The sequence below is a fragment of the Hemitrygon akajei genome, chromosome 4, assembly GCF_048418815.1.
Source record: "Hemitrygon akajei chromosome 4, sHemAka1.3, whole genome shotgun sequence".
Taxonomy (NCBI): domain Eukaryota; kingdom Metazoa; phylum Chordata; class Chondrichthyes; order Myliobatiformes; family Dasyatidae; genus Hemitrygon; species Hemitrygon akajei.
Window position 1 is genome coordinate 93040461 of NC_133127.1, and position 14033 is coordinate 93054493.

At 41.6% G+C, this 14033-nt stretch overlaps 1 protein-coding gene across 1 annotated transcript; it reads right to left on the bottom strand.

Moving 5' to 3' along the window:
• Positions 1 to 981: 981 nt before the first annotated feature.
• lrit3a (info leucine-rich repeat, immunoglobulin-like and transmembrane domains 3a) lies at positions 982 to 12231 on the bottom strand. Its single transcript, XM_073041859.1, has 4 exons — positions 12031 to 12231; positions 5021 to 5490; positions 2870 to 3175; positions 982 to 2103 (listed from the first exon to the last, which is right to left on the bottom strand). Exons 1-4 carry the CDS (start codon positions 12144 to 12146, stop codon positions 1052 to 1054), a joined length of 1944 nt encoding a protein of 647 aa, XP_072897960.1. The 5' UTR covers positions 12147 to 12231; the 3' UTR covers positions 982 to 1051.
• Between the last annotated feature and the right edge of the window lie 1802 nt (positions 12232 to 14033).

Consider the following 14033-nt stretch of genomic DNA (forward strand, 5'->3'; position numbering starts at 1 on the left):
TACAGGGGAATTGTTACATATTTCATGATAAAGTATATCCAGGGATCTAAATTATTTTAGAGAATTTATTGCGAAGAAATTTGATAAGAGAAAATTAAAATGTGAAGTACATACTTCTTCCTGGGTCCCCTCCTCCTTCCCTTTCTCCCATAGTCCACTCTCCTCTCCTATCAGATTCCTTCTTCTCCAGCCCTTGACTTTTCCCACCCACCTGGCTTCACCTATCACTTTGCAGCGAGCCTCCTAGCCTTCTTCCCCTCCTCCCACCTTCTTATTCTGGCACCTTTCCCTTTCCTTCTCAGTCCTGATGAAGGATCTCGATGGTTCACTCTTTCCCACAGATGCTGCCCGACCTGCTGAGTTCCTCCAGCATTTTGCGTGTGTTGTTTTGGATTTCCAGCAGCTGCAGACTTCCTTGTGTTTGAATGTTAGGAGAAGCTGATTTCCTCATTCCCATTTTCTTTTAAATCTCATACCCTGTACCCAGAAAGCAAATACGCTAGGGCCAGAAATGTACGTAAGAGTTGAGATTTGACTTTGCCAGCTTAGTTCATTCTGAACTCTCCAATTGTTAGACTGGCCTCCATTGAAATCAATCAGATGACAGAATGATAAAGGATTATTGGGCATTGGCCAGGAGCTACATTAACAACTGGCCAGCATCATATTCTAGGCAATATACCAAAGAGATGCACCTACAGCAACTTAGGAAATATCAGTTATATTTACATTACAAGTTTCCAACTCTGCATTCTCTTTCCTGGTTGGAAGCTTAGGTCACTGGCAATTATCCTTCAGGAGTGAGCTGATCCTGTTTAAAAACCAAAGACGCCAACATCCAAACTGGAGGAGCGTTTCCAAATTCCAACACATCCAATTTGGATGACAATCACAACAGACATAAGCAAGTTTATTACAATTTTATTATAAAGTTTTGCATTCAATGTGAAACTCTTCACGTATTTTGAAAAACTGGGATGTTATAGAAATAAACCATGTCTTATATAGACTTTAAGGATCCTTTTCTCACTGTACACTGGTGCTTCACAAGTCAGCAAAGGTACTCAGACCTAGAACTGTCACTTTTGAAGGTGATCTCTGAATCAGTGCTGGATCTTGAGCACAGCAATAGTCTTTGGGATTCAGTATCTCGATGGGTCCACAGTTTATTCCCTCTCATTTTTGGCTCTGGTTTGAGGGAAAGTGTTTCAAACTGTATATAAGAATCTTTAATTAGCTCATGTTCTGCTGGCTCTTTCTTTTTGCAGCGACCTTTCATGATGACAGAGCATAACGCAAAAACTATTCCCACTCCAGAAACACACGCCACACTAATACCGATAATAATCAGCAAAGATTGATGGCTGTCTATGCTGATTTCTCCTTCTGTTGAGAAAATGGCACATTGTTCTCTCTTGGGCTGGATTCCCTCTGGGCAGATACAAATGGTGTATTTTGTGTTGGGTGTCAATCCACCTATAGAGATTTTGCTTTTGTTAGGATCAATATGGATTTTCTGTATATCTTTTTCGCCATACTTTGAGTAGAGTACATTTAATGGTGTACCACTTTTGTAATTGGTAGCTTTCCAGCTGACCAGGACTTTCTGATCTGTCTCACTGATAACACGGAGATTTTTAATCATAACATTCCGGTTTAATGTTGCTGTTGTATTCATGGATACACTTTCTTTCTTATTTTCATCCACTTGCTGAGTTACTTTCTTTGAGTTTCCCTGTACTTGCACCTCAGTAAGCTTCTTCTCGTCCGCCATCGCCTTAGCTTGTTCGACAGGAGTCGCCTTTTGCTTAGCTCCTGTCGTGGTGGGCATGGGTGACAAAGTTTCTGTTGACAAGCTTCCCGTTTGTTCTTCCACATTCACTCGAATTGAATTATTTTTCTCTGCAGTTGGTTTGTTTATAAAATTCCTCCTTAGTGGGCGAGCTGTGGTAACAGTTCCTACAACTGTGAGAGTGATAGATGCTTCTGAGGTTCCTGCCAGATTTTTCGCCCTACATCTGTAGTCACCAGCATCCTTATAGGAAATTCCCATTAAACTTATTATTGACCATCGGATCCCATCTGCTGGTGATTCTTGAATGACTAAAGGAAACAATATTTTAAATAAAATGAGCAAATTAATTAATACACTATAATATTACCCAATACAATAGATTTTAATTGGAAAATTATCTTCCGCCAATCTTAGTATTTCTGTCATAATTAAATTCAAATGGATCAAAATGGGAAATAATTTATTAATAAGCCAACATTTAGATTTTCCTGCACCAGAATCATATGATTTCATCTAATTAATTTCCAACTTAAAAACAATTCTAAGCCAATGGTGATAAAACTAAAGAATAAAATAAATCAAGGCAGTCTGGTCAAAAATGTTATTTCCTTAACTGGATAAAAGACTAGAAAGGAGCAAGGGGTGAGCAGCGTATTGATTACATTGAAACATTTAATACCACAGTAAAGATAACTTCGGCCTTGCAGATCAAATCTAGCTCCTTTTCCACTTTTATCCATCCATGGAGCAGTCTCTTCACAAGAGTGGTCGTCTGACTAAAAGTACCGCAATCCTGTACGTTGATCTTAGCTGCAGAGATGTGAATCAGTAATGAAGGCACATTACAGACATTTTATTTCAGACTCATTCACCAGATCTGTCTCTCTGGATCCACCTCACAACACACCATGCTTCCTAGCTTTATAAACTTTGGAACTTCCTCTCAAAACTTGCATTTCTAATGCTTTCTCTTTTTAAGCACTCTTCCCCTTGTGTGGATTGGTGTCACATTGCTGTGCAGTACTTTGGAATTGCTACCAAGTGTTTGACACAACAACAAGCAGAAAGCATTACCTGTATTATTAACTGGTAAGCCATCTGCCCGGAACCAGACGAGGAATGGGGTGGGATATCCAGTTGAGTCACATCGGAGTAAAACGTTGCTTCCAAGTGGTGATGTAATTTTGGTTGCTGAAGTCATGACTGATGGTTTGATGCACTGGTCAAGCTCGACACGCTGGAACAAGACTCCAGCAATATCTTCAGGCCCACTGCAGATCACCAGAGGATCCATGAGGACGACCAGCGTTTCTTCCGACTTAGAGAGTTCAATTAACTTTGATATTCGACAATCACAGAACCATGGATTGTCTTGGAAACCTAAAAAAAAGGATATGTTAGGCCATTATGTTAAAGAAATGATTATGTGGATTTTCTCAAATGTACTAAAGATCTTCATTCAAACCCAGATCCTGCAAGTTCACACAAAAAATCCTTCAGTAGAGTTGCATAATCTTCGGCGTTACAGATTTATTATTTCCCTTTCCAGAAATTCCATCCTACTAGTTAACCCGTGGATGCTTTATTTTCTGTCGCCAAGGCATTACTTACACTTCTGGATGAACTTCAAATAATTGTGACTGCACTTTGAACATATAAGATTGAAGAAAACTAATATTTACTTTTATTACTTTCAAAATTTTGAAAAAGTCAGCTTGTCACGGCTTGGTGTTTTTGTGGCTGGACAATAGCTGAAACTACATAAACACTATATTTTTTATAAACAAATACATCACGGTATTAATCATGTGAATGTTCTAACTCAGTAACTTTTCTCCAAACATCTCTTAGTGCTATCGATTTCCTTGGTCTAGTCAAAGGACATGATTGTTCAAATTCTCAGGGTGTACTGCAGAAAGAGTTAAGTCTGGGACCTGACGCTCGGTGGACAGGTAACAAACTTCGAGGTCTGTAGCAGCCAAGATGGAGAACTGAGATCCAGGAAGTGGGAACGGGTAGGGGATACAGCCCACGGAGATAAGAGTTGGATATTCAGGAAAATAATGCAATTTTCCTTACACAGCTTCAGTTACTGCATTTAATAAATCTCAAAAGCTTTGTACAGGTCTTCCAATAAAGTCATTCAGAATATTTATTCCACAACAGTTACTCAACAACCAAGCACTAAATGGAATATAATTGGTTTATTATGTAGTCATTTCAAGTAAAATTGAATACAATGGAGATGAAAACTGCCTTTTCAGGGTGTTTCAATGTAAATGGTGGGGGCTGCAAATTAGATGGGGACTCACACAGCTCAGCTGGTTGAACTGAATATAATAGATAAGGAATTAAGTTTCTGCATGTGGTCAAGGAGGGTGCAGGACAGGGTCAGAGCCTTCCAATAATTTGAATTCCCACATTCCCAACTTTCACTGGTTTTGAGAGGCTTTTGTAGTTGGGGAAACCAGACGGTACATGAAGGGGTATCAGAACAGCAGCCATAGAATCCATTGGTAGTTACCTGCCTCATCTTTTTACAGAACAATGAAATATGGTAGTTAAGGAAAACCACTTAGCCTCTAATAGTTCATCCAAACAAAGGAACCCTCAATTCTTCCAACTTTAGGTTGGTTTGATTCTACGGTCCATTCAAGATTTTTATCTTCATGATTTGTCCAGAAATCCATTCCAATTACTGAACATGCTCTCCATGAAGAAAATCTTCATGACTTTAGGAATGACAAATCATAAAATGCAGAACAGAGCACCATTCACAGCTAAGACGATATTTCATAATGGAATAAAGCCGACAACTTTGCTCACATTTCCCAATAAGTACAACAATATGGTGTCAGAGCAGAGAAAAACATTCAAAACTTAATCAATGAGCTGCAGTTTTGGGTGAGATTATTTTGTAAGTGGGCCCAGGTGAGTTTTAATATTTATTGAAGTCCAAGACATTGACTACGTTTGGTAACAGTAGCAATGAGTTTGGGGACAGAAAGCATCGGCAGTCCAAGCCATTCACTCCTGCTGAGAGTGGCACTGCACATCAGACCTTCCTGGTAGAAAGCTAAGGGCTGGATGGGAACTGTATCCAGACCCTTTCATTGGGATATAACCAATGAATTCTACAGTGGATCCAATAATCAGCAGACAAGGAGATGCACCAACATTTGACCCCCTTAATGGATATCAAACTGCAGTAATCAGTAGCCATACCCAGAATAACTCTCCGGAGTGGAACTTTGTCGAACACTTGGTGTGTTGGAAAAGCTGGCCAGAGGTCCAACAGGTCAGAAGGCAGGGTGGTCAGGTTGTTGCTGGAAATGTCGATGTTAGTTATATTTTTGAGATATTGAGCTGCTTTTGCAGGAATACTTGACAGCCTGTTGTTGTGCAGGTCAAGGGTTCGTAGGTTTGGCATTTCCAGTAGCGAATCCCAGGGAAAAGTTGACAATACATTTCCATCGAGGCGCAATTCATGGAGTTCTTTTAAATTATAAAAGCTACGAGGATCTATGGTGTTAATGGCATTATATGTTAACCAAAGATATCTTAAATCCACAAGGTAATAAAATGCTTCACGGGGAAGTCGCCGGACAACAGTCTTCTCCACTCGAAGTTTAACCGTGTCCACTGGCACGTTGACGGGAATTTCAGACATATCTGGGTCGTTGCATAACGTGGACCTGTAAAAACAAAGTTATTTGCTTTACTCCTCTTTATCTGGATATCGTTCATGTTGTTTCACTTTAAAACCCTCATAAGCTACTAAAGGGAAAGATTTTAATGTGGTGCTGATGTATTTGTCAGCTTCTGCCTTTTTATAAACCACAGAATTTTACCCTCTATTTAATAACAAAGACTTACTGCCTATCTTTTGCCTCCATCTTCTTTAATAATATTTTACTATTACCTTGTATCTTTAAAATAAAAATTCACATTTTGTTTTTCTATTGTATAACCCTTTAATAGAATTAATTCATGTAATGCTGAGACTTAATAACTGATGAGGTCTCACTTGGAGTATTGTGAGCAGTTTTGGGCCCCTTATCTTTGAAAGGATGTGCTGGAACTGGAGAGGGTTCTAAAGAGGTTCACAAAAATGATTCCAGGATTGAATGGCTTGTCATATGAAGAGCACTTGATGGCTCTGGGCCTGTATTCACTGGAATTCAGAAGAATGAGGGGTAACCTCATTGAAACTTGTCAAATGGTGAAAGGTCTTGATAGAGTGGATGTGGAGAGGGTGTTTCCTATGGTGGGAGAGTCTAAGACCAAAGGGGACAGGATCAGAATAGAGGGGTGTACTTTTAGAACAGAGATGAGGAGAAAGTTCTTTAGCCAGAGATTGATGAATCTGTGGAATTCTTTGCCACGGGAAGCTGTGGAAGCCAAGTCTTTATGCATATTTAAGGCAAAGGTTGATATTTTAAGGCAAAGATTGATAGATTCTTGATTGGACAGGGCATGAAGTGATACGGGGAGAAGGCAGAAGACTGGGACTGAGAAATTGGATCAGCCATGATGGAATGGTAGAGCAGATTCGATGGGCCAAATGGCCTAATTATGCTCCTATATATAGTCTTAAGTACTTCTTTAAGAGCATAAGGTTTTCTTCAGAAATTAGGAAAACTATTTCAAAGTGCTATTTACAATAACAAACTATTTTTCCTAAAACAAAATACAAAACTGTTGGCAGATGAGATTTCTGCACGATTTGGAATCAATTTTATGCTTTAGTTCACTACGATTATAAAAATGAGGGGAATTCAAGCAAATGCACAAACCTCTACCCTTGCACTCTCTGGTCTCCCTCCCAACACATAACCCACATTGCCACCAAACATCAGCACACTAGGATACATTATCCAAATCATTGACTTGTATTATGAGCAGCTGAAGCCCCAGCACCAATCTACTTGGCAGTCCACTTGATCAGAGCTTGACAATGTGAAAATAATACATTTATTCCTATTCTTTAGTTTCTGTCCATTGTACAGACTTTGACCCAAACATGATATCACCCCTATACTAATTGAGTTTAATAATCTCTTGCACATCACGTATTGAAGACATTCTGAAAGCCCAGACAGTACCCATTGAGTGATTTACCCCTTTATCTATTGTGTGAGTTGCAAGCTCAAAAGAAAGAAACATTAAATATGAATTGCTTTTCATTAAACTAAATTGACTCTGCCTAATCCTATTATTTTCCAAGTAGCTGCAGCCATTTTCTTAATAACTGATTGCAGTAATTTCCCCAATACTGCTAGTGGGCTAACTGATGTTTTCACAAATTTCTTTCTCCCTTCTTTCTGAAATAGTAGCTTTTAGCTACACATTTGACTCTTTTGAGAGCTCTCATAGAATATACAGGATTTCGGATAATAACAACTTTGCATAGACTGTCTCCATAGTCATTTCCTTGTAAATGCCAGGATGCAGGACATCATTTCCTAAGAATTTATCATCTTTCAGTCTCATTAATTTCTTCAATACCAATTTTATTTATTAATTAATTTATTAACTGGTTTATTTATCTATTTATCATTTATCTGTTTATCTAATTTGTTTGTTTGTTTTTCCTAATTCCTCCAAGCTCTAATTTCCAGGAGCTTTGAAGACCCTGACCTGGAGTTACACGCTGACTACGGTTCTTTACGGGAACGGGACCCGCTGTCAGGGTGCCAAAACTGGCCATTGTTCAGCACGCCAAAGGCTTGGCCTAAGAGTCTGGCTTGAATTCAGAAGCCTAGGATCTCGGGGCTCTGGAGACGGGCGGATCGAGGGTTGTTTGTGTGTCGTTGGGTTAGTCGGGATATCTGCTGTGTGCCTGGAGACCCGGGATCTTTGTGATCTTCAGGTACACAAGAAAAAAGCAATGTAACGGTCTTTTAACATCGTAAACCAGCAGTTTGTTTGTTATGTCTCCCCGCTCACTGGGAAAATGGAGACTCCTCTTTCTCCCTTACTAGGGAGAGAGAGAGCCTGCAGTATGTGGAATACCTGGTGAAACACAAAGTCTGCGTCTCTGCTGTTGCTTTGCTCACGCCTGAGTATTTGATGCTTTTATTTGCTGGTGGGGGAGGGGGGATTGCTGCTAGCGGCAGCTTATGCGTGTGAGGGGGAAGCTGGTGGGGACTTTGAAGTTCTAACATTTAACTGTCATTCATTATTTGGGGCACTTCCCTGTTTTCATGGATTGTTGCAAAGATAAAGCATTTCAGGATGTATATTGTATACTTTTCTCTGACATTAAATTGAACCTTTGAATCTTTTTATGTTCAGCAGCTGTGTGCATACATCTACTGATGCCTCTGGACACATCATCACTGATCTTCCTGGAATCGTCGGGTGTTTCGGGTCTTTCAACATCATACGCCCTCCTCCAGGTGCGATATGGTTGGGGAACTTCAGCTGCCTTTCGAGGTCCACCAACAGCTGCCAGTCCCTTGCAGAGGTCAGGATACCTGCAGATGTTCTTTTGATGGGTATTGGCTGCTCCCCAGCTCTGACAAAGGCAATGGTCTGCTTGGAGGGTCGGGACAGCTTCGGCCACTCCACTCCTGTGCTGATGGCTGCAGCGATGGTCTTCAGGACCTGATCATGCCTCCATCGGTACCATCCCTCACCAAGTGCCCTTGTGCAGCTGCTGAGGATGTGCTCCAGGGTTCCTCACTTGGAACACAGTGGGCACGCTGATGACTCTGCCTTGCCCCATGTGTGCAGGTTTGATGGGCTTGGAAACACATCGTACACTGCCTGAATGAGAAATTGGATGCGGTGTGGCTTGGCTTTCCAAAGCTCAGCCCAGGTCACTTTCCTCTGCACCGCATTCTCCCATCTTGTCCAAGCTCCCTGTTGCTTCATTCCCACCGCCTTGCAGGTTCTCCTCTCCTGTACTGCTGCTCTCACCTCCTCCTGAACTAGGCGATGCCTTTCCTTCCCTCCGATGGTGTCCATTTGAGGAGTTGGAAAGGATCCTAGCCCAGCTCGGCCTCGTGTGACCACTCCCACCAGCCTCCTGTGACGCAGCCTTTCCTCTGCTTCCTGATCAGCTTCCTCCACCCTCCACTTCCTGCCAGTCCTCACTTGGATCCCTGCTCTAGCCACCTTCGGATCACTCCAGTCCCTGTACTGTACCACTTCTCTGGATCTTGTTACCTTGAATTCCTCCTCCAAGGATTTGAAGGGCAGTTGCAGTTTGTTGTGGTGTCCATCGAGTGCGATGCTGCTCAGGCTCCTTGGCAGCCCCAGCCATCTTCTGAGGTGCTTACTGACCCTCCTCTCTAAGGGTTCGACTGTCGAGATTAGAACTGCATAGACGAGGAGGAGCCACAGGATTCTGGGAAGAATGCCATGCTGATACACCCAGGCTTTGAACTTCCCAGGTAGGCCAGACTTGTCCACAGATTTCAGCCAGCCATCCAACTCGGTGCAGATCGCCTGAATGGATGTCGGGCCCCTTGGAGAGCTGTCAGAAACCTTACCTAAGCTCTCGACTGGCTTTTCTGGGATGGTTGGGATGGCTGTGCCTGTGATGCTGAACCGGAACTTGTTTTCCACCTTGCCTTTCCTCAGCACCATAGATCTTGATTTGGCTGGTTTGAAACACATCTGGGCCCACTCCACCAGCTTTTTGAGCCCCTGCAGAATCCACCGGCAGCCTGGGACTGATTCTGTGGTGACTGTGAGGTCGTCCATGAATGCCCTGACGGGTGGTTGCCGTTGAGTGGAATTCACTCTGGGCCCTCTGCACTCTGTTTCAGCAGACTTAGTGAGCATGTCCATGGCTAGGGAGAACAGTGTCACTGAGATAGTGCACCCTGTGATGATGCCAATCTCCACCTTGTGCCAGCTCGATGTAATTGTTCCTGAAGATACCCTCATCCTGTAGCTGCTGTAATAATCAGCGATAAGGTCTCTGATTCTGCTGGGGACGTGATGTTTGGTCAGTGTGAGCTGCACTAGCTTGTGCGGAATGAAGCCATATGCATTTGCCAGGTCGAGCCAGAACACTGACAGGTTGCCCTTGTTCCCTCTGGCCTCCCTGATGTGCTGAGTCACCACACCGGTGTGTTCCAGACAGCCTGGCATCCCTGAAATGCCACCCTTCTGGACTGATGTAGCAATATAGGTGTTCTTTGCTAGGAATCTCTCATGATTTTTTTTTCATTAGGTTTTCTCTATACCCAGCTTGGCACCTTATTCTTTTACAACTTATTTCCTTCAGATATAAAACACAGAATAATGTAAATGTATTTGTAATTAATCATCATTTTTATTGTCTCCCAATTTTACAGCATCAAGTGCAGAGTTAGAACATAGAAGAATGCAGCACAGGAACAGAACAGGTTGTGCAGAACCAGCTAAAAACGCAAATCAAAAACACCCAATATTCTTACACTGAATAATGGGACATAAACAACGTGCATTAGAAATCATATTAATCTACCGTATAGTATAGAGAGGAGACCCTTCACTCGCGTTATCCACACGTCAGAAAAGTGACGTTTTATGTAAATCCCATAGCCACTTTTCAATCTGGAATGTTGATATATTTATTCAGCTACATTTTGATAATGGTGGAAGTTTCTGCCTCAACCACCTTTCAGGAGGCAAATTATAGAAGAAGTCACAACATAGGGGGCATTGCCTCAAGATTCAGTGGAGAAGATTTAGGATGGAGTGCAGGAGAAATTGTTTTTTCCAGAGAGTGGTGAATCTGTGGAATTCTCTGCCCAGGGAAGCAGTTGAGGCTTCTTCACTAAATACATTTAAGAAACAATTAGATAGATTTTTACATAGTAAGGGAATGAAGGGTTATGGGGAAAAGGAAAGTAGATGGAGCTGAGTTTACAGACAGATCAGCCATGATCTTATTGAATAGTGAGGCAGGCTCGATGGGCCGGATGGTCTACTCCTGCTCCTATTTCTCATATATTGGGTGAAAGAAAAATCTGGAACTTCCCTTTGATGAAGAGCAAGCCTTCAAATTATTGACCCACCAAGAGAAGCACCAAATTACTTTTATATCAAAACTGAAATCAGAAACTATTCAGACAGATCCTCTGGCAAGAAAAAACAGGAGTTAACATTTCTCGTCAAAGCTCATATCAGGAAACAATAACACTCGTTTATGTCCCCTTTTACGGTACGTTGCCTGATCTGGCGAGCATTCCCAGTAATGTGTGGTATTATTTCCAATTCCCATCATCTACAGAATTTTGTTTTTGTCGCTGTGCACTGACTGGATTTCTTACAGCTGTGTACACCTCATTGCACTTCCATCACAGTCCTTGTTATTGAAAAGAAAACATCATCCTGACCGACCTCACTGTACAACTAAAATTCTCCAGCCTTGGCAATCTCGTTGCAAGTTCTCTCTGCTCCTTACAACTTCCCCGTTGTACGATGAGCAGAACTGGGCACAACATTAGTACAGCTCAGGGCGTTAGAGTTCGAAGTTCAATCCCAGCATCCTCTGAAGGAGTTTGTCCGCGTGCCCCCCCCCCCCCCACCCTGTGGATTGCGTGGGATTTCCCTGGTGCTCCAGCTTTCTCGCACAGATGAGAGATATTAATTGGTTGTTGTAAATTGTCCCTTGATTGGGTTAGAGTTAAGTTGGGGTTTTCAGGGGTGGCTAGGGCGCCGTGGCTCAAAGTGCCTGAAGGGCCCATTCTGTGCACTCTAAATAAATAGACTGACTGCGGCCTAACCGATGTTTCATTCAACTTTACAATGACACACCCACTCCACCCCCCATTATTGTATTCTATATCCATACGTACATAATTGCATTGACTAGTATGGCCAACAACTTCCATTATAACAGGCAAGCTTTTTAACAAAAAGGCTCAGCCTTGAGACACTCGTATTACTCATTTTTGTGGCCAAAAACCTATAACATGCTTTCAATAGACCTTAGATTCAGGAACATACATTTGGCTTATTGGAATTTTGTCAACAATTACCAACGTTCACAATCAAGCACGTGTTAGAAAATATTCACCGGCACTTTGCTAGTAATGAAAGATTAAGTGTAATTTAACACAATTGTACAGCATTAAGAAAAGGTCTTCCATCTAAATCACTGGATTTTTTAAAAACGGCTTTTAACAACTATTTTAAAAACACTGAAATCAGAATGTATTGTTCTGCTTTGCATTTCACAACTCATCGTCTAGTTATGGGACAACATATTTTTATCTATCTAATTGACTTACCTAATCCCAGTGCCATCGCTTCTACCGTGGAAAATGCAGGTACATTGGGAAGGGCAGAAGGAAGATAATTCTTCACAAATAGTAGCCAACAATAAAAAGACAGTAATAAAATACATAATTCAAAGTCACCAAAACTAGGTACGAAATAGAGCTTTTAGTCCTTATTTCGATGCATCTTCTGTTTCGATATGTGATGGCTTCAGACCGGTAACAGAGGATTACAGGGGATTAGCTGAGATTTGTGGGTCATGTAACCTTCAGGTATCCCCGGCAAGGGCTCAGTTTTTAGCTCAGTGTACTTAGAAGGATATCGTTTCATTGGCCAAGACTAAATAATCTGTGCTTGGAGCTGTTTACAATTATATTATCATAGTTATATTTGTTACACAAATTGCAGTTAATTAGATTTACGTATCATTCTTAAAAGGTACTAATTGGCTGTCAAAGAATCACAATTTAGTTGACATTAGTATATTGTGGAAAAAAACTAAATCACAAAAGCTAAATAAAAACAAAATGCTGGCGGAACTCAGCAGGCCAGACAGCATCTATGGGAGGAGGTAGTGACAACGTTTCAGGCCGATGAAGGGTTTTGGCCCGAAACATCGTCACTACCTCATCCCATAGATGCTGTCTGGCCTGCTGAGTTCTGCCAGCATTTTATGTTTTTATTTATTTCCAGCATCAGCAGATTCACTCGTGTTGCCTTTGAATTCACAAGAGCTTATGCACAATACAGAAGTAAATTACTAAAATGAATTTAACATTTCTATATGTTAGAAAAGCTGAATTAGAATAATACAAATAGTTTAGAATAAATGAGTGACAGTAACAGTGATGAAATACTGCAGAAGGCTATGATGTTGAGATACATCCCAGGATGCACTGGGACACATAATCACTGATGTAACACAAGATCACTGGGTGTTTCGGGTCTTTCAACACAAGACACCCTCACCCAAACAACCCAGCCAGGGTCGATCAGGCCCTGGCTTGTGTCCCAGCAGTGTTGGTCCATGAGTCACACCTCTTGATTTATAGCCTCCTGGAGGCTTGCTCAGCAGCCTCTGTGATGGTCCTGATAGCTCTTCTCTTTGCAAGGAGAGAGTAGCAGCCAGCAAAACCTCTACGCCCCACCTCCACAGGCTCACATCATGCCCTCCACCCCCATCTCTGGAACTGCTCTACCCATTCCTGGTTTTTGGCTTTCTTACATTCAAACACCTACCACTTAAGTCAATGCCTCTGATGTGATACTTTTCTTACAAAGCCTTCTTAATTACGACATAACATGTGACACATGTATTAATGTATCAGAACAGAGAAGATCATTTGGCCCATTGGTTCCATTCCATCCCCCACAGAGTAATCCCATCAGTTCCATGCCCCTTCTCTCGACTTCCCTCTAACCCTGTAACTTAGCCTCATGTATAAATGCCTTTGATCCTTCTTTTCACCAGCTAGAGCAGGGCAATTTACAGTAGCCAGTTAACGTACCAGCCAGCGCATCTTTGCATTTAGGGAAGAAACTGGAACTTGCAGAAGAAATCTTTGTGCTCACAGAGATAATTCACAAAAGCAGTACTTAAGGGCAGGATTGAACATGTGTCCCTGCAGCAGTAACAAAGGAACCCTGTGCAAAGATTTCACTGTACTTCTAATCAAGATTAAATCAAACAAAGTGCATAAGTAATTTCTAAATAAATAAAAAACATTTATCACTTAGCCTGAAAGACAAAGAATACAGATACTTACAGCGATCTCTGATGCTGCATTTCTCATATGGGATCAACAGTGAATGCAAAATGGCATCCAAATCAGTAAAGAAATAGATCAATAAATTTTATTGCTCTTTTCCAGTGCTCATCCTGCAGATGTTGAATTCTGATGGGTGCAATGCCAAGCATGTCAAAATGTTTCAGGATTTTCCACATTGTGAGCGCTCTTCACTTGAGTATTAAAATCCACATTGCAATTCCTCCATTTGTGAATCACACCATGGT